Here is a 19,984-nt window from a genome sequence, read left to right on the forward strand (position 1 = left end):
ATTTGGTATTTTGATTAGACCTTGATTGATTTATTGATAAAATAGAGACAAGTTGATTAATTAAGATATATAAATATATAATGCTAAATTTCAAAATAATCAAATTTATATCAAGCAAGCATCTCTAGGTAAAGTACATTAGGAGAATAATCGGTAGGTGTCTTAATAAATTAAGCCGAAATCCACGGTGAAGTGTAAGAGATGATTAACTTGTTTGAAGATAATATATAAATAATAATGAGATAGGATAATAATTTTAACTTGGCCGTATGAGATATCCCAAGCTAGTTTTAAGGATAATCTTTATGGGTTTTAGCAAATAAAATCACGAGCTATTTTGAAATTTTTGTAATTTTAACGCGATTTTAAAGTGTGGCGAATTAAATCACCATCTTTTCAATTTTTGTAATTCCGTCCCCCCAAATTTTTTATTTCGCTCGCCAGTTCAATTGGAGCTTATGTGAATTAGTAAAGACGGTGTCGTTTTTGTGAGGCTTAAACGACGTCGTTTCATATTATTTCAATTAAAAATTTCTCCAAATTATAAAGGGATTGCATCCGATATTTGCACCATAATTTTCAATATTCAGCAATTTTATGGAAAACGATGTTGTAACATGAATATTACGCGGCGAATTAATCAACGTAAACTCCAACTCAACAATCCGACGACCTGATAAAAAGGGACGGAATTGCAAAAAATTGAAAAGATGGTGATTTAATTTGCCACACTACAAAAGTCACGTTAAAATTGTAACCTCGAAGTAGTTCGTGATTTTATTTGCCAAAACCCCTAATCGACCTGGCTGCTTCTATAATTAACTGAACTAATTGAGGTTAACAAATTAATTTATACTTTTCTTGGGGTGGTTGAGAAAACTAGATAAAAGGAAGGTATATTTAGGTTCGATATCTTTCACCAACTCTGAAGGAACTAAATAGTTATTAAATGTACCAATTTAATTAAGCCAGTAGATCATCAGCAATCATATAAGTGCAAATTAATAAATGGGATTATAATTTAATAAGCCAGCAAGATGTTGCTTTGATTTAAATAATGTTTGATCAATCAATGATTGCTAATATTTTATTTTTTCTATTTTCTTTCTTCTTTTAAATAGAGTAAATAATTACTCCCTCCGTCCACATTTAATGCCCTACTTGCCTTTAAAAATATGTCCACAATTTAATGTCATATTCTGCTTTTTGTACCCTTTTACTCTTCTTCTTTTTCTATATTTACTACTCCTATCATTTGTCACTAATGGACCAACCTTAAAACACATTTATCATTTTTATATTCTATAATTACTAAACTTTATCATTAGTGGACCCACTCACACCACTTTTATCATTTTAGTCAACTACCTTTATATTCAATCCACATCACCTTTTTCAGCTTTCTTAGTCTCCGTGCTCACACCCAAATAGGGCATTAAATCATGGACGGAGGGAGTAGTTAAGATGTGTGTTGATCTGATAGTAGAGCGGTTAATGTCTTGAGTCAAATGTTTTATTTTTTAAGTTTATCATCACGCGGTCTTTAAAATTATTTAAGATAAATAAGAATAAAAAATATATAAGCTTGTGAGAATAGGGATTTAAGATAAATAAAAAATTGTTATATAAGCATATAAATTAACGTGGTGTGTTGAATTCGTGACACAATATAGATATAGATTTGTTTAGAAGGTAGAATTCATTAATATTGTATCCACTAAAGTAGAGCATTAAATGGACTAATCTTAAAAAAAGTCTAGACAAAAACATGGATTTTTTTACAAGGATGAATTCATTAATATTATATCCACTAAAGTAGAGCATTAAATGGGCTAATCTTGAAAAGGTTTAGACAAAAACATGCTTTGGGCTTACAAGTGTAGTTCAAAAGAGTTTATGAAAAATGTGAACCAAAACCTCAAGTTTTCATGATGACTTTCATACATACCTAATTGATATAAGGGTTTTGGTAGTGAATAAAATTACATCATATATACATAATATCATAAGAGTTTTGTTATTTTATGAGGGCCGACCCTTAGTCTGCGTTTTGTGCTTTGAACAGGTTTTTATTTTTTTTCCTTTTTAATAAAATAGCAATTCAATAATTATTAGCAATTGAGACGCTTAGTGGGTGTTTGACTGAGCTTATAAGTCCTTTAAAACAGCTTATAAGTTGTTTAGGAGCTTATAAACTCCTTCAAAGTGTTTGATAAAATAAGCTCCTAAAAAGCTTATAATAAGCAATAAAAATATAATTTTTTTTGAAACATGACCCCACACATTATCTACTACACATTATCAATTTTTTTTAAAAATAGTGGGTCCACTTCTCTACTCAACGTATTATCTACCAAGTATTTCTTAAAACCTATAACATCCCCCGAGTGATACTCTCTTACTGAAAAAAGAAAAGAAAAAATACACTGACGTGGACTAAATATGTCCTCAATATGCACAGAAAATGCTCACAAATGAGAAGCATATGTCCATATTCCATAAAAGATGCTCATCAAGATCTTGAAACCCTTATCTCAACTGAATGGCTCATCAACCACCTCAAAAGGCAACAATGTTTATGGGATTTTATCTTGCTACATCATCCATAGGGGTGTAAGTGAGTCGAGCTAGCTCGCGAGCTACTCGGGATCGACTCGAAAATTACTCGAAATCGACTCGGTATAAGTCGAGTCGAACTCGAGCTCGAGCTACTCGACTAGGTATCGAGCCCGAGTTCGAGTTTCACCATACTCGACTCGTTAGGCTCGCGAGCCTAATCGAGCTTTCAAACAAATTACGATTTTATCCCTATATTATAGCTTAATTACTAATATAGCTCATAATATATACAATTTGTTGAAGCATGTATGAGACGAGCTTAAACGAGCTCGAGCTCACCGAGCCTAAACGAGCTCGAGTTCGATTAAGATTCAATAATCGAGTCGAACCGAGTCGAGCTCGAGCTCATCGAATATGCAATCGAGTCGAGCTCGAGCTCAAAAATCTCAAACTCGAGCGAGTCGAGCTCGAGCTCGAGCTTGATACATATAGACCGAGCTCGAGCTCGAGTATGTCAATACTCGACTCGACTCGGCTCATTTACACCCCTAATCATCCACTTCACAATCAACATAAAAGTGCAATATTTCTTAGACTTTGACATCTAACTGCTAAAAACCTCTTAAAAAATGATGAACATTTAGGCACCATGTGCACAAATCAAGAAAGCCACTCTTACACAACACAATCCAATTGAATCAATCATGTAATAACAAGAGATGGGAGGAATGTATTAATAATAATAACATTGAACAGCAAAGAATGAAGCAGCAGCAAATTCATAATACAAGGCATCATATCATGGTTATTGGATAGAAATGCACTGTGTGCTCGAACTCAAAACGAATTCAGAGCCCGGAAGACAGGTAACGAAATAGTACAATATATGAAACGCGGCTCACACGCATGGAGGGGGGGAAGGCTTTTTCGCGACTCTTGCTTCATTCTTTGCCATCAGCAGCACGGAGAGAACCGAGCTGAACAGGAGCTTGCGTCCCCACTACTTTGGACGAACCATAGGTGGAGAGGTCGATGCCCTTAGCTTTCTCTTTCTCGAGCTGCTCCTTGATCCAGAAGTAAGTGATTCTCAATCCATCCTGTGAAGATGCAGAAGGGAGTTGGGCATATGAGTGACGAGTCGGGTTTGAGATAAAATGAAAGTTGACGAGCAAGAAAATGTGGAATCGAGGTACCTTAAGTTTCATAGAAGGTGCCCAACCGAGTTTTTCTTTAATTAGAGTGTTGTCTGAATTTCGACCACGCACACCCTCTGGTCCTGGAATGTGATGGATTGGAAGCTTCTTATTATCGAAGCTCAGGACAATCTCCGCCATTTCGTTCATGCTCACCATCTCATCACTTCCAATATTTACAGGCTCCCGAAAGTCGGATTTCGTTAATCTGAAAATGGGACAAAAGTTCATATGATAAGCTTACCACCTACCTGAGGCATTTTAAAGATATAGATCTCTCCTTCAAGTAATTAAAAAGAACAAATAATATTCTCTACATGCGGCACTCTTTATGGTATAAAAAAACCACACTTTTATTCAGCAATGAAATTTTAATGCAACAAAGCTCCGGTTATTAGGTAAGATACCTCAAAACACCTTCAACACATTCATCAATAAAGGTAAACGATCGTGTTTGCTTGCCATCTCCCCACATCTCGAATTTGTCAGTAGCGGTAAGGGCTTTCCTACAGAAAGCAGCTGGCGCTTTCTCCCTTCCACCTATGCCAACAGATGATATAGTTATTACACAACTTTTTCCTTTTTCATTTGAACAACAATAACTAGTGTTCGAGTTTACCCTTCCATGTCCCGAATGGACCATAAATATTATGAAACCTTCCTATCCGGCACTCAATGCCAAAGTCCTTGTTGTAGTGTTTACACAACTCCTCCGTAGCCAGCTTCTCTAGCCCATAAGCATCTTGAGGCTATGCCAATAACCAAAATGCAGCTCATGTCAGTCATGTAAAATAAGAAGTAAAAAACGAATTCATCGAGATAGGAGATGAAAACCTCAGCGGGCCATGCATCAGCCTCCTTCAAGCTCACATTGGTCTCCAACTGCTTAAATTCAGGATAGATACAAGCACTCGAGGCATAGAAAAACCTATACCACAAAATTAAAGTCCGTTTCAGTTCTTCACTTCAAATGTGTGCCTTAGTGTGTCAATTTTGGCATATGAACGGAACATCAAAAGTCAAAGAAGGGAACACTGTAAATGTGCAAGCATTTTGTCTAAACGAATCAATCTTGAACTACATAGCAGAAATTAAAATGTTAAACTCATTGGCATCTCAGTAACTCAGTAACATGTTTTGCATCATATGGTGATTCTTCACTTAAAAATTACGTTCTAGATAAAGGATAGCAGTTTTAAGAAGGCAAACCTTTTAATCCCATTAATCCTTGCAGCCTCAATCATGTTAAAGCTGATCATTGTGTTGTTGTACATGATGACCGAGTGGTTCGACTGGATGAATCCCATCCCACCCATATCAGCAGCAAGATTGAACACATGATCAACTCCTTCAGTAACTTTCAAACAGTTATCCATCACCCTCAGATCCACGAGATGGAACTCGTGACAGAACATGTCCTCGGGCATATGCTCATTCTTCTTCCAGTCGGAAGCAATGATGTAATGGCCCTCGCTCTTCAAACGCCTAGCAATATGAGAAGCAATAAACCCACCAGCTCCTGTTATGGAAATCCGGAGCTTCTCCGAGGGCCAGTAGGGCTCCCTCTCCAGCTCTTGGTAGGTGTAAGCCCCATATATGGTTTCACCAGCAGTTCCCATTCTGCAATCACAACGGGCAAATATTTACCCACCAAATGAAGTAAACAAAGCAAGATAGAAACATCCACACAACCAAATCTATTGATGAGAAAACACAAGCTAACACCAAACTCGGATCGAATAAGTCACCAAATCATAAACATAAGAATGTCACACAACTGAACCCTCGGAAAAATCGAACTTTATGAGACCGGAAATACATAACAAGAAACATTAAAATCATTGAAAGTTTGTTACCATGCTAGAACTCAAAGTCACTAAAATACAAACCTAAGACATATGCACCAATATGATTAAGAAAAAGGAGCTGATAAATGATGAAAGCTTTAGCATTCAACTTTACACGTTGATGCAAATTAAAGCATTACTCTTTTTACATAGACAATGCAAAACAACACACTCATAACAGCTTACACAACTTCTTTCAATACAAGGCTAGTTTAGAAAAAATTGCCCCTTTTTCCCAGAAACACAGCATAAACACATACAAAAATGCAGCTCAAATTTCAAATTCATTTAAACCGGTATGAAGAAAACAAATACTACTAGAATTCTAAGCCATTGCTTCACCCATCAATCAAAAGAGAGAAACAGCCGCTTACAAGACATGAATTTTACAAAACCTAACTCGGAAATTAAGGGTCTTATCCAAAACAAGAAATAGATTACCACGTAAAAGGCATGAATTTCTAAAACAATCAACAAAAACAAAAATTTAACAATATAAATTTAAAGGGGGCAAGAATCAAAATTACCTCAAGATAAATTAGAGTGGAGATGCAGATATAGGAGAATTGATGCAAAGAATTCTCTATAAGTTTGAATAGATCTCTGCTATGTGAGTGAGCATTATATACACAAGAAGCTTTTTTTTCCAAATTGTGAGGACAGAAAGAGAATGGGTCCCTATATGGATATGTTTGGTTTGAGTAAAATAAGAATTTCACTAAAGATAAATAACCAATAATTTCACTTTCTTGATTCTTGAACCCTAACTTCGAACATACTATAATTTTATATTTTCTCACAAAAAAATCGTATTGATATGTTTGTGAAAATCCAATTAATAATCTATGAAATTCTGGTTGAATTCCCTTATTAATAAATACCCCCGTTCCATAAAAATATGCATAAATTTTCTTTTTTATCTATGCCATAAAAATATAAATAGCCTATTTATAATAATAATTCATTCACTGAACTTCAGAATGAATGAACGTGAGATCATTTCTCCACTCACATGCCGAATTAAGATTTTACAAGTTTGAAATTTAAAAAATCCCTATTGTTATGATCGCGGATGATGTCCAAAATATTACAAGAGAAAAATTGTATGTGCAAGCTTAGGATTTGTAAGAGAAGAGAATTTTTATATTTTATTGAAACTAATTCAAGTCAATTTTCAATTTTCACGTAATTTTCACTTTAACTTCAGACCTTCCATGCTGTCATAATTCGAAGCCCATGTCATTTTTATATCTTTTAAAGTTTATGTCATTATGAAAAAACACAAAAGTTTAGATTGTTTTTACAAATGACTCCAGAGTTCACGTAATTTTTTCGAATTTTTTTATTCAAGTCATTTTTATATATAACTTTAAAGTTCATATATATATATATTTTTTTAATACAAACTATGTTTATAAATGACTCCAAAATTTGGACCATAGAAATCAATTAACCCATGTTAATCTTCAAATAGTTCATGTATATTGTAATTGTCAAATGTTTAGATTACTTTTATTAAATCACCAATAGCTTTAGAATATGAACTATGATTTTTTTTTCTTTAAACTAAATATGTACTATGGCAATTTTATTTTATTTTCCTTTATCACTAGATAAAGATGAGTGGACGTAGACCTTTTACCTTCTAGCGTTACATCATTGACGAATGTGATAACGATTAGTGTGTTAATGGTAATCTTTTTCGAAATTGCAATTAACATACTAATCGTTAATGGTAATCTTTATTGGGGAGTTTCCCTGCTTTATGGTAATTAATTAGTGCTAAAATATTGTGGAATGAATGCCAATTAGTGGTTTCCACCCTTGATCTAATTAAACTTATATGAATGTCTAAGACTAAGAGCACTTGCATCGGTGCTGGCTCATCGTCGATCGTCGACATTGGCGAAAAATCCCAATGTAGGCATGGGCAACTCGAGGCGTGACTCGTATGAATGAGCCTAGCTCAAGTCGACTCTGCGATGAGCCAACTAATACCACAAACAAGAGATTCATGTCAACTATTTCATATAAGTAAATACGATGAGTCAAATTAATACAATATTTGATTTATAAGTGGGCTCGGAGTCACTTGGCGGCCAATTTTTTTTAATACTTGTCTTCATAAAAATCCTATATGTTATATTAGCCTTAAATTTGATAAAATCACGAATTTAATTTATTTTAATGAAATATGTTTTTTTTTATCTGTCCCCAAAACATCTTTTTAATATATTTTTAGAAATAATTTTACTAATTATTATCTTCACACTTTCATTAACTCGTGGAACCCCTTCTTTATTATTAAATACACAATTAATTTTTACTAAAAGTCGTACCACCTCTTATTAGGAAGATGTTTCAAGATAGTGGAAGTATACTTTTTTTTTATTTGTAATAGCTAAGTGGTACCTGAAATATGTTTAATCTTACTTTTTAGATCATGAGTTAAATTATATATTGAATAATCTTATATATCAATTTGTGAATTATTGCACCCACTGTCGTCAAACATTTTCAAGATAAAAGATTCTACGTATATTCTACAATATCACCATTACGTCACCAAAATAAAATGACGAATTGAAGCATATGAATATGATTATGCAATTTTTGTTAATTATAATATTTCCCTTCCAACACTCGAGAATAAATCATTCAAATTAATCTTATGATAAACTAGCAAAACGATTGACAATTAAGTTGATAATAATTTGGATTTATTATAATTTGATATATCAGTAGTTATATAGGTCGCGCGCTTCAATATATCAGTAGTTATATCAACTAAACTAAGCTAATATTATAATTTATAACTTTTAAAAATTCAAAGTTTAGGTGAGGCAGATAATTGTCCTACATAAATAATTAAAGACAGAAATAATTGTCCTTCAGAAATGATGACAAATATTTTTTTCCTTGTGCAACCGACTTTGAAAATGAAATAACTAATTAATCGTGACGTGACAATATATAATATTAAAATGCTGCCCCCTTAAAAAAAAGAAAAAGAAAAAGAAAATGTGTTTGAGTTGGGTCCATTGCAGTGGATGTATTAATATTGTAACTTTTTGTACGAGTGCGAAAGTCTATTTAATTATTTAATTAAAATCTTGAATCTTTTTCGAAATCTTGAATCTAAGAACTAAATAGTGTACCTTATATAATTCAGGAAATACAAAATATAGAATAAAGTTTAATTTATGGGCTGACAAGTGTTTCGCATGAAATGCATTTAGGTAGAATTGATAAAATTGATACAAAATAAAAAGATTGAGATAGATTCAATAACGACGCTTATATTAAATCTCGATTAGTCAGATCTGAAATTCAATTTGAGAAGCCCGACTTCTAAATCATAACATCATTACAAGATATAGAAAAATCCGCTAAACTATAAAGTACATAATTAGCTTCCTTTCGGACATATCGAAAATCAGTGACAGACATTTTCTTAGCATGAGAGAACGCCACATATTAGATCATCGCAAAGGGCTTCCATATTGATTTCATGATTATAATGAGTAAATAATGTGCCAAAAAGGATGATTCAAAATGTCATACAAATTCATAAAACCTAATGCAACATATGGTTTTTAATAAAGTCGTATATATTTGAATAATTGAGCAGCTAAAAAGGGTTTAAAGTGAGATTGCTCCGTGTTTTTTGAAATTATAAGATGTATCTGAATATAATTAATTATGCAATCCGCACGTAGACGAGACCTCACCACCACCACCCAAACGGTGGAAAAAAAATCATCGCACGCAGCCGAAAAACGCCCTGCGTGTGAGACCTCAACACCAAACAATACAACATCGCACGTAGGCGACAATACAACACCACCTAAAGTGGGAAAATATCACCGCACGCAGGCGGGATTGAACCCAAGACATGTAACGAATGAGAGTCTTTGAGTATCTCAACTTTACCAGAATAAAGGAGATTTATCCGTGTTAAGAGTGAGATTAAAAGTTTATAATTCTCATCGTGCCTCTTTCCTCTACCAAAGAAATTGTCACATTTTCTTCATAATATAATAAACTAAGGGTGATTTTGATTTTTAATTATGAATATTTTTATATTGTCGTAGGTCTTGCATTGCTTTCCAATGACAGCATAGTTGTTGGGATTATTTTATCAAATTTAGAAAATTTGCAAATTTTAATACATCACGAAAGTGAAAGGACAATCTGGCTTGCCACATTGATGGTGAGATCTCGTAATGCAAATTTTGTACACGAGGTCGTGACAATGATTCATGGAATTGTTGATAGAATAAATCATTAAATCTATGTAGCATATCGTGGATGCCCACATATGCACTAGTTTAATATGAATTTTTTATTTGTTTTAATTTACTTTTATAAATAAAAAATAGATTTAATTATTTTACTATATTACTATTTATTAAAAAGTTTTTATTTTTATAAAAGTACAAAAAATTACTATAATGTGAACAATACAATAAAATAATTAAATTCATTTTTTATTTATAAAATAAATTTAATAAATTAAAATTTTCTCGTGTATGGGCAGCCACAACATGACTGTTTAACATCACTCACGTGATCGCATCTTTAATCATTTTTGTTAGAATCTTTCACCTCATCCAATATTGTTGAAAGTATTTAGTTTTATTCTTTGTAGGCGCAATGTTTAATAATAATAATAATAATAATAATAATAATAATAATAATAATAATAATAATAATAATAATAATAAGTGACTATAGGATTGGGGAAGTATGATTGGGGGAAATTTTGGGGTTTTAGATTTGCTTCTAAGATTTTGTTTCGTAATATTAAAAAACGTATATAAGAAATAGCGTAACTAGATAAATTGAGCCCAATTTGGGCCCGTGTATAAATTGAGCCCAATTTTTTGTGATGATTTATGTGAGCCCAATCTTATTATTCAGCACAAAAATAAAGTCCAATATTTTCAAGTTTAGAAATGATGAAATGCTAGCCCAATCTATATCTCTCACAAGCCCATGATGAAATGAAGAATCACAATCTCATTTCTTTACATATTTGTCATTTCATTTGGTTATTAAACAGCCACATCAGCTAATGTTTGAAGGTCTTTCAAAACTGTTAGATACATAATTAATAACCTAGGAATATTTTTTCATTTGGAGTTCATATAAATGGCCCAAACCAACAGATATTTTCACAATGATGGCTACAAACACACAAGTTTGGTAAGAGTGTAAACACAAATTTTACAAAAATCGTGTGCCTACAAAGAGCAAGAAGTATGTCGAGATTATTAATACAATTAATGAAACAAAAGTATGATGGATGAATAAATTCACACAATATTGGATCAAAAAATTAAGTGGTGTTGGAAAATAAAGCCAATGCTAGAAGGTTGGATGGCCCACATATCTAATGCATCATTTCCCAACTCCTTCGAAATGCATTCTTCACATGTACATGGATAAATTATGAATTATTTTTAGGTCTTAAATTGTAAAAATTTATGGTGGATTCATCACTTTGCTAAGGGAATATGTGGTTTAGGGTTTGAATTCTATTTTGTCTTCTACTCTATCATTTTTACAATAAATTCATAATGTTTCATCGGAACACATTTTATGTACAATAGATCTAATTTATTTAAGGATTAATAGTGTTTTATATCTCGAACTTTTAGCATTTTCTGTAAAATGCCTCGAACTTTTATCTTTTTCTAAAAAATCTCGAACTTTCAGCGTTTTCCATAATATGACTCGCTATACAAAATTCGATAACCAAAAAACTTCGAACTTTCAGCGTTTTCCAACAATGGTGGTCCCTAATACCATTTTCCAACAATGGCGGTTTCCAAAATATTACATCAGGTGAAATATGTCATCTTTCCGTCACTGAATATTGTATAACGGGACATTTTATGAAAAACGCTGAAAGTTCGAGACATAAAAACACTATCAACCCTAATTCTTTAATAACTCAAACCTGTATAGTATATAATTAAATTCTTAATAATCATTTCCGAAACTAAGGAATAAAAATAAAAAATGCCACCCTTATATAGAATCAAATTCTCCAAGAACCTGCAACCACCCCTATCCTAAGATCACCTCCTAAAATCAAACAAAAAAGTGCATGAAAAATCAAATCAAACACATGCAGATTAATTAAAAAGATCGAAATTAAGCAACACAACCTACACCTATTCTGTTTGTTAATTAACAATCTTTGATTATTAAAAACAAAAGTATTGGTGTAAATTAATTCGATTATAATATATATATATAATATATATCAAGGTCGAAGCGGCAGTGTTGCGGGCACATGAACCGGAAACTCATCGATCTCATCGACCCACGGGTTCTTCTCGTGGGCCGGGTCGATGGTCCGGAGCGCCCGCCACACGCCGCTGTTGCACTTGAAACCCGACCCGAACGCGATCTGCCAGACCCGGTCGCCCTTCTTGATCCGCCCCTTGGCCTCTGCATAGGCCAGGACATACCAGAGCGAGCTGCTCGAGGTATTCCCGAACCTATACAGGGTCATACGCGAAGGTTCCATGTCCCACTTGGTGAGGTTGAGGTTCTTCTCGAGCTCGTCGAGCACCCCTCGGCCCCCCGTGTGGATGCAGAAGTGCTCGAAGGCGAGCTTGAAGTCGGGGACGTAGGGTTTCACCTTCATCTTGAGGAGCTTCCGGGCGACGAGGGTGGCGAGGAAGAGGAGCTGCTCCGACATGGGGAGGACGAGGGGGCCGAGGGTGGTGATGTTGGTCTGGAGGGCCTCCCCCGCGACGGCCATGAGGTCGCGGGAGAGGGAGATCCCGAGGTGGCCCTCGGGGTCCTCCTCCTGGACCACGCACTTGTAGGCGCGGTCGTCCGCGCCCTTGTGGGTGCGGAGCGTGTGGGAGAGCTCGTACTTGGAGCGCCGCCGGTCGGAGGGCTTGTTGCAGAGGAGCACGGCGGCGCCGCCCATGCGGAAGAGGCAGTTGGGGAGGAGCTTCGACCGCTCCTTGCCGGCGTAGTAGATGTGGGTGTTGCATTCCATGCTCATCACTAGGGCGTATGTGTTGGGTTGCACCTGTTTTAGAATTAGGTCAAATTAATGAGATTTAATTAGTTTGAATGAATGGGATTATTTTTCTAAGTAATTTTTTGGTTTTGATATTGGTGCATCTTCAAATGCAAGCTAGCATATCATTAAAAATTTCAAGTATACTAGTCTCCCCAATCTTTGAAAATATCGCGTGTTTTAATAAAATGATTGAACGTGTTGTAAATAAAATTCGAATAAGAAACCACTTTTATTATGGAACTGTGTGGAATAATTTTATTAAAAAAATAGAAACGAATGATAATTTATAAAATTGATTAAAATGACAAAAGGGGTATAAATTTGAGGAACGAAGAGAGTATTTAATTTGGTTGGCTCGGCTGGTATCGAATGTCTCTTTGTATATAGTATTATTTTTAAAATACTTGAATATTAAGGTAAAAGAAAAATTGATTTAGGGGTGTTAGATGATGTCCCCATCGGAGTTGGATGATTTTCTAGGACAATAACTTATTGATTTGAAAATTAGGATAAAAATTCTTGGGATTGCAAAATTAAGTAGAACATTAATTAATAAGCAATGCACCTACTGAATAATTCTCGGCACATTTTAATTAGCGTCCTACTTTTGCAAGCCCGGAAATTTAATTTTCTATTTATTTTAGTTTCCAGTAAGCTCGGAACTCTTAAAATGGAACGAGAATTGTACTCTGTGAATGCAGTACTTATGAATTAATGTCCTACTTTTGCAACCCTGAAATTTTTTTATCTTAATTTTCAAATCAATCTAAATTATTGTCCTAAAAATATCCTCATCATAATTTCCAAATCAGTCTAAGTTATTGTCGTAAAAATATTCTCATCCTCTAGATCTGCTCCTATATATATTGTGTATGTCTCACAAAAAGTAAATTGTGAAAAAGGTCAAGATCTGAATCCAAATCATCTCCAGAGATATCTATAAATCTATTGACGTTTACTTGTGTTTCAATTTGGATCTTGACTCACGAGTCTCTCACCATACTATACCCCACGATATTTATTTTTTGCAGACGCATTACACTTCCAATTAATTAATTAACTAAAAGTTGTTGTTCTGAATCAAGTCAACACATCTGAAATTAATTTACAATATTCCAAAATGGGCCTAATTAATCCTAGCTATAGCTATAATGAAAGCGCCAAGCTACGTGCTTCTTCGTATTTGCATTAAAAATTTAGGTTAATTCCATATAGATATACAAACTATAATAATATTTTAATTTTTAATAAAAGGACATCAGGTGCGAACTTCTGTCTATGTCTATGAACAGGTCTAATATTCGAAAAAAACATAAACGTATTTTTTATACTATTTTTTTAGAATTTGATCTGAGCTGAAAGTTCGTTGGTTAATACCTGGAGAAGGCGCTTGGCGAGGTCGATGGAGATGAGGCCGGCGCTGCAGCCCATGCCGCCGAGGTTGCAGCTGACGACGTCGCCCCTGAGCTTGTAGCGGTTGACGATCATGGAGGCGAGGGAGGGGATGGGGTTGAAGGAGGAGATGTTGACGACGAGGATGCCGATGTCCCTGACGTTGACGGCGGCGGTCTTGGCGAAGAGCGCGTCGATGGCGCCGAAGATGACCATCTCGGCCTCCTCCATGGCGCACTCGAAGGGCCGCTGCGGCGGGAAGTCCTTGAGCCCGAGGGCGTAGGTGCGGTCGCCCAGCCCGGAACGTTCCAGAACCTTCCGGATGAAGGCGGCGCTGTCCTCGCTCACGATGGCGGAGACCTTCTCCGCCACCGTGTGGCGCGTGCACTCGAGGGCCGCGTCGGGCTTGTAGCACGCGAAGTCGAGGAGGTAGACCTTCCGGGGGCGGCTCATGAGGTAGATGGTGGCGAGCACCGCCATGAGGGAGGTGCACGCCACCACGCCGAGCACGTTGTAGCGGAGGTGGTAGCTGAAGAGCTGCTGCATCGCCTCCACCTGCGTCGTCGACAGCTTCGCCGCGGCGGCGAGGAGGAGCGGGATCGTGAGGAGGTACATGGCGTTGGAGATGAGGTAGTGGTAGCCCAGCTTCACGTATTTCAGGCGGATTGACCGCCGGAATTTCCCCTCCGGCGCCATTTTCTCTTCTCCCATGTCTGCTTCTTTTCTTCTTCTTCTTCTTCTTCGCAGAGAGAGAGAGAGAGAGAGAGGGAGGAGAGGGAGTGAGAGAGGTAACGGTTGAGACAGTGGCGATTTATATTAATTGGGTGGGCATTTTTGTGTATTAATTTAGTATAATTTATAGTAATTGTCACCTGCACATATTCAATACTCGTGAAGTAGAGGGTGATGAAATTTTGAGTTGATGTACACATTAATGTGGTCTTATATAGTATGTAGTATATGTTTCCACTATCAACGATGCATGACACGTTTGTTGGGTATGGTATAATTGTATTTTGGATTATATATATATATCATAAATACACATTTAAATGTGTATTCGTATTATCATATACCACCCGTTCAGGCTTAGTTTAAGTGGCAAGGTTGCGGCAACAAAAGACAAATTAAAAGACTCTTTTCTGTGAGGTTTTGAGTTCAATTCCGTCTGCATGCGATGTGTAGTGGCTTATTGGAAAAAAATATTGTAGATAGACCAAAATAGCAACGATATTGTGGACGAATGGACTATAAAATACATTTGTATTCCTAACAATGGAGCCCCTACCAATATTTTTTTGCCTGCATCTGCTCATGTTTGATGTATAGTGGCAGAGCTAGCTCTTCATGGGCTAGGGCGGGCTTCGACTGAGCTGAAACCCACCCCCAATTAAAAAAAAAATTATTTTTATTATTCATAAATAATAAATGTAAATAGAATGGGATATGTTATTTGTAATGTATTGGAACTATGTTATCTATGAAAATATTGTTCGATTATTACGTACTATTATATTTGTATTTTAGTAAAAAAATGTCTAAAATATATTGAATGCCTCAAACATAAATCTTGGGGCTATCACCCCCTTAGAAATTCAGCCCCCTTCCCCAAACAAAATTCTTGGCTCCGCCATTGTTGATGTATGTGTAAAGACATACCTTTCTTCTAATGCCACATGAAACACTACAAGAAAATGCGGCTGTAACGACCGAAATTTCGGTCGTTGTTTGCATCGTCGCCCGAGTTTTAACGACCGTCTTTTCTATCGTTAAATTTAACGACCGATTTTTTTATTTTTAACGACCGAAATTTCGGTCGTTAAAAAGAGAAAAAAAATAAAAAATATAAATAAAAAAAAATATTTTTTTATTTTTTTAAATAACGATCGATTTTTTTTAACGACCGAATTTTTGGTCGTTAAAAATTAATAATATATATATATATATATATTTAATATCTTTGTATCCCACAAGTATTTTTAGTGTATTTCTAATGTATTTTGACCTTAATTGCATACCATTTGACGAATTTTCCAGTAGGTCACCCATCTTACTTGTGCTCTAAGTCAAGCACGCTTAACCTTAAAGTTCCTTTCGAGTAGTCACCAGTACAGAACACTCGTATTATTGATATATATAGTACCTATTAATTCATTTAAACTCTAATTCAATATAAAATATCATTAATCATTCATAACCTTATAATATGTCGAGATAATAACTAAGATTTGTGGTGCCGGCAAAACATTGAAGGTAAATATACGATCGAATTTAAAATAATAAAAAAAATAATATTATCGTAATTAAAAAAAGATAAGAAAATATGAGTATGAAAAATAACAATCAAATATACAACAAAATCAATATTAAATCAAATAATCAATATTAATAAAATTAATATTTGAAAAATAATATTAATATTTTGAAAATAATGAATCTAATAATTTTGAAAATCTAATAAGTCTAATAATTTATTATAATATAAATCTCATAAATCTAATAATTTATTACTATTTGCAAATAATATCACATTTTTATTAACAATCAATATTATCTATTTTTTTTGAATAATATTATGAAAATAACAATCATTTTTAAAATATTCTCTATAATTTAAAAATAATAATTAAATAGAAAATTAATAAAAAAATAATTAAATATTTATATATATATAATCAAAAAATAAAAATAAAAGTAAAAATCAATAAAAACAAAAACAAAATTTAAAAATTTTAAAAATTGAAAAATTAATATTAACGACCGATTATTCGGTCGTTAATAAATAAAATAAAAAAAATAATATAAAAAAATTAAATAAAAAAATCAAAAATAAATAAAATTAATTTTAACGACCGAAAAATTCGGTCTTTAAAAAAAATAATAAAAAAATATTTTTTTATTTAAAAAAATAAAAAATTTAAAAAAATAATATTAACGACCGAATAATTCGGTCGTTAAAAAAAATTAATTTTAAAAAAAAAATTAAAAATAAAAAAATATATATTAACGTAAAAAATAATTAAAATATAAAAAAATAATTTTTACGATAAAAAATTCGGTCGTTAAGAAAAATTAAATATTAGTAAAAAAATAATTAGTGACCAAATTTTCGATCGTTAAAAAATTAAAAAATAATAAAAAATAAAATCGGTCGTACAACGGTCGTAAATCAGTCGTTAAGGCCGCAAAATTAACGACCGAAAATTTCGATCGTTAATTGCGTGTTTTCTTGTAGTGAAAGTAAACATGCTAAGGATCTACTCCTGAAGCAGAACTCTTATGTATTCATTATAATTTTCAGAAAACTTACCCACACAAGGAAACGGGTATAAGCTATATATACTAGTGCATGGACTATTCTAGATGGCTAGATATGAAAGTTGAATTAAACCCTAATCCAACTATTCATGCAGCATGTACTGCAAATATATTAACAAAGCTAAAGGTACCACAAGTACAAACAAAACAATCCTAACAATCTTTTTTGGCCTTTAGATACCGATAAATATGTTTTATGTACTCCATCCGTTCCCGCTTTTAGTATTCAACTTTCCTTTTTTGGCCGTCCCACATTTTGGTATCTACTTCTATTTTTAGTAAAAATAGGTGGGGCCCTTACTCCACTTTAATTATTTTAACTCTCACATATAATATGAGACCCTTATTCCACTCACAACACATCAATGACTTTATTAAAACCCGTGCCGTTCTCAACTGGATACCAAAAACCGGGACGGATGGAGTATTAATTTGAATACTAATCGATAACATGTGATATAATTTAATAATGAGTGCCAATTTAGAATATGTTTAAATTAATATCTCCCCTATGAAAATGTCTAGTATAAGTTTTCCTGAATGCAATAGACATTGAATTTAATACCTGAAGCTAGGTAGGTTATTGTACCTTTCTAAAATGAAACACTTCACCAATACTAGTAAATGTTTCTCAGAGATCACATGGTCCCTCTGTAAAAGGTTTCTCTTTAATATAAATAAAATAATACTTATGTATATGTATGTATGTATGTATTTAAATATAGGAGCTACCCCTTGTTATATATGTAGGTGAATTTATTCGAGTTCGTTGTGGAATAAATTCGGAATGGTCCTATCGATGTATTGTCGCACTTGCTTATTACAGAGTGTTTTATCAATTATTTAACACAAAAACTTGCATGAGTTATTTTTCATTACAGATATATATTTTCCGTAAAATACACGAATTTTCAATAAATTTTGGTTTTTTCTATAATATTTTAATTTTGAAAAAAGATACACTTTTCTAATTTTTTCTGATGTTTTCCACGTCGACTCTTTCCTATGGAATTAAAGCTAAGGTGGCATAAAAATGTCAACGTGTCGTCGCTGTGGATCACAAATGAAATGACATCGTACAGGCTTGATTTGAAATGACACGATTTCATTTCCTATGATTTATAATCCCTCTCTCTCTCGCTATGAAATAATCTAAGTCAAAGTTTGTTTTTTTCTTAAAAAAAAAAAAAAACTAAAAGATCATGGGGAAAATCAAAATTTGTTGAAAATTCGTGTATTTTACGATAAATATCCATTTTTATTATATTCTCAGGAAAATGTGACAGCATATTCTTATAAATAAAAGTGACAATTATTCTAAATAAAATTAACAATTATGAATAAAAGTGACAGTTCTTACAAGCGCGAGGAAGAACACGCCCCATAATTAATTTAATTATATGCATGTATGTAAATTTATGGTAGCTACTCCATGTTTATGGCTTTGACTAGGGCTGTCTAATTGGTTATCGGGTTTTGGATAATCCGTTAATCGAACCGAAATTTCCGGGTTTGGGTATCCAATAACCGAATTTTTTGGTTATCAGTTAGGTTTCGGGTATCATTTTTAGAAAAATTTCGGGTATCGGTTAACCCAATAACCGAAACGGGCTAACCGAAATAACCGAAAATTATTTAATAAATTATTTAATATATATATTATATATATTTTAATTATTAATTCATTAATTTTTTTATTTTTTTTAAATCGAGTCTTAGCTAAAATAAAATTATGATATGTTTAAAGTATAAGAATAAACTTTAGTCTAGTGGATAAGTTGTTTTGTGTATTTTCTAGAGACTAAGGTTCAAATCTTCTATCTAGCAAATTATTTGAATTTTAATTTTTTAAATGGGTATTTCGGATACCCAAATAACCGAATCGGGTAACCGAAGCGGTTATTGGATAACCGAACACCTAAAACGGTTCGGGAACGGTTAGTGAAATATGGCAATTTCGGATTCGGGTAACCGAAAATTCGGGTATGGGTAACCGAACCCGAACCGATCGACAGCCCTAGCTTTGACATATCTTTGTAGTATATATATATATATATATATATATATATATATATATATATGTGATGAATGCGATTTCTTTAAATCTTTGATCAACTGTTTATCTGTATATGTAAGAAAAACATTTAATTCTCTGCACCTATAGTTGACTACTAGAATTTGGTCGGCAAACTATATAAAGGTATTTAATTTTAAAGAAAAAGCACTGCGAAATAATAGGAACAAAAGAGGCTATTTCTTAATTTTACTTTACATTTTCGAAATCTTGAAGAAATGGGACTCTTCACATTTAATGGCTGTTAGACGTCGCAGTCCAACAAGAAAAATTGAATTTGAATTTACATATTTATTCACTTATAGTTATAGACAAAAGAGACAGAAAAAATATAAGGAACAAACACAGTGATCTTTCAAATTACTTTGCATTTCCGATCTAATAATGTAAACATGAGACTACAAAATTGAGTAATCGTTAGGTGTCACGGTCTCATTAAGAAATAATAATTTTTATTTAAGATTGAAAAATCTAGGTTACTCAATTTGTGGGTTAATGACAACTTAATTGCCTTCTATAATTATTAATTACCACTCAATTTGCAATTTGA

At 33.5% G+C, this 19,984-nt stretch overlaps 2 protein-coding genes across 2 annotated transcripts; both read right to left on the reverse strand.

The window, feature by feature from the left end:
• Window positions 1-3,279: 3,279 nt before the first annotated feature.
• Window positions 3,280-6,439, reverse strand: LOC130991312 (GDP-mannose 3,5-epimerase 2). Its single transcript, XM_057915443.1, has 7 exons — window positions 6,127-6,439; window positions 4,962-5,372; window positions 4,587-4,680; window positions 4,372-4,501; window positions 4,160-4,292; window positions 3,753-3,960; window positions 3,280-3,656 (listed from the first exon to the last, which is right to left on the reverse strand). Exons 2-7 carry the CDS (start codon window positions 5,369-5,371, stop codon window positions 3,501-3,503), a joined length of 1,131 nt encoding a protein of 376 aa, XP_057771426.1. The 5' UTR covers window position 5,372; window positions 6,127-6,439; the 3' UTR covers window positions 3,280-3,500.
• A 5,276-nt stretch (window positions 6,440-11,715) lies between these two features.
• LOC130991313 (3-ketoacyl-CoA synthase 11-like) lies at window positions 11,716-14,928 on the reverse strand. The gene is made up of 2 exons (XM_057915444.1): window positions 14,028-14,928; window positions 11,716-12,656 (listed from the first exon to the last, which is right to left on the reverse strand). The coding sequence occupies exons 1-2, from the start codon at window positions 14,751-14,753 to the stop codon at window positions 11,874-11,876; spliced, it is 1,509 nt and encodes a 502-aa protein (XP_057771427.1). The 5' UTR covers window positions 14,754-14,928; the 3' UTR covers window positions 11,716-11,873.
• Between the last annotated feature and the right edge of the window lie 5,056 nt (window positions 14,929-19,984).

The sequence above is a fragment of the Salvia miltiorrhiza genome, chromosome 7 (genome assembly GCF_028751815.1).
Source record: "Salvia miltiorrhiza cultivar Shanhuang (shh) chromosome 7, IMPLAD_Smil_shh, whole genome shotgun sequence".
NCBI classification, from domain to species: Eukaryota; Viridiplantae; Streptophyta; class Magnoliopsida; order Lamiales; family Lamiaceae; genus Salvia; species Salvia miltiorrhiza.

Coding starts and splice junctions, on each gene's coding strand:
- LOC130991313 (XM_057915444.1), bottom strand. CDS start 14,753: ATGGGAGAAGAGAAAATGGCGCCGGAGGGGAAATTCCGGCGGTCAATC. Junction 12,657..14,027: donor TCGCCAAGCGCCTTCTCCAG/GTATTAACCAAC, acceptor ATTCTAAAACAG/GTGCAACCCAACACATACGC.
- LOC130991312 (XM_057915443.1), bottom strand. CDS start 5,371: ATGGGAACTGCTGGTGAAACCATATATGGGGCTTACACCTACCAAGAG. Junction 4,502..4,586: donor CTGATGCATGGCCCGCTGAG/GTTTTCATCTCC, acceptor TTATTGGCATAG/CCTCAAGATGCTTATGGGCT. Junction 3,657..3,752: donor CACCTTCTATGAAACTTAAG/GTACCTCGATTC, acceptor GCATCTTCACAG/GATGGATTGAGAATCACTTA.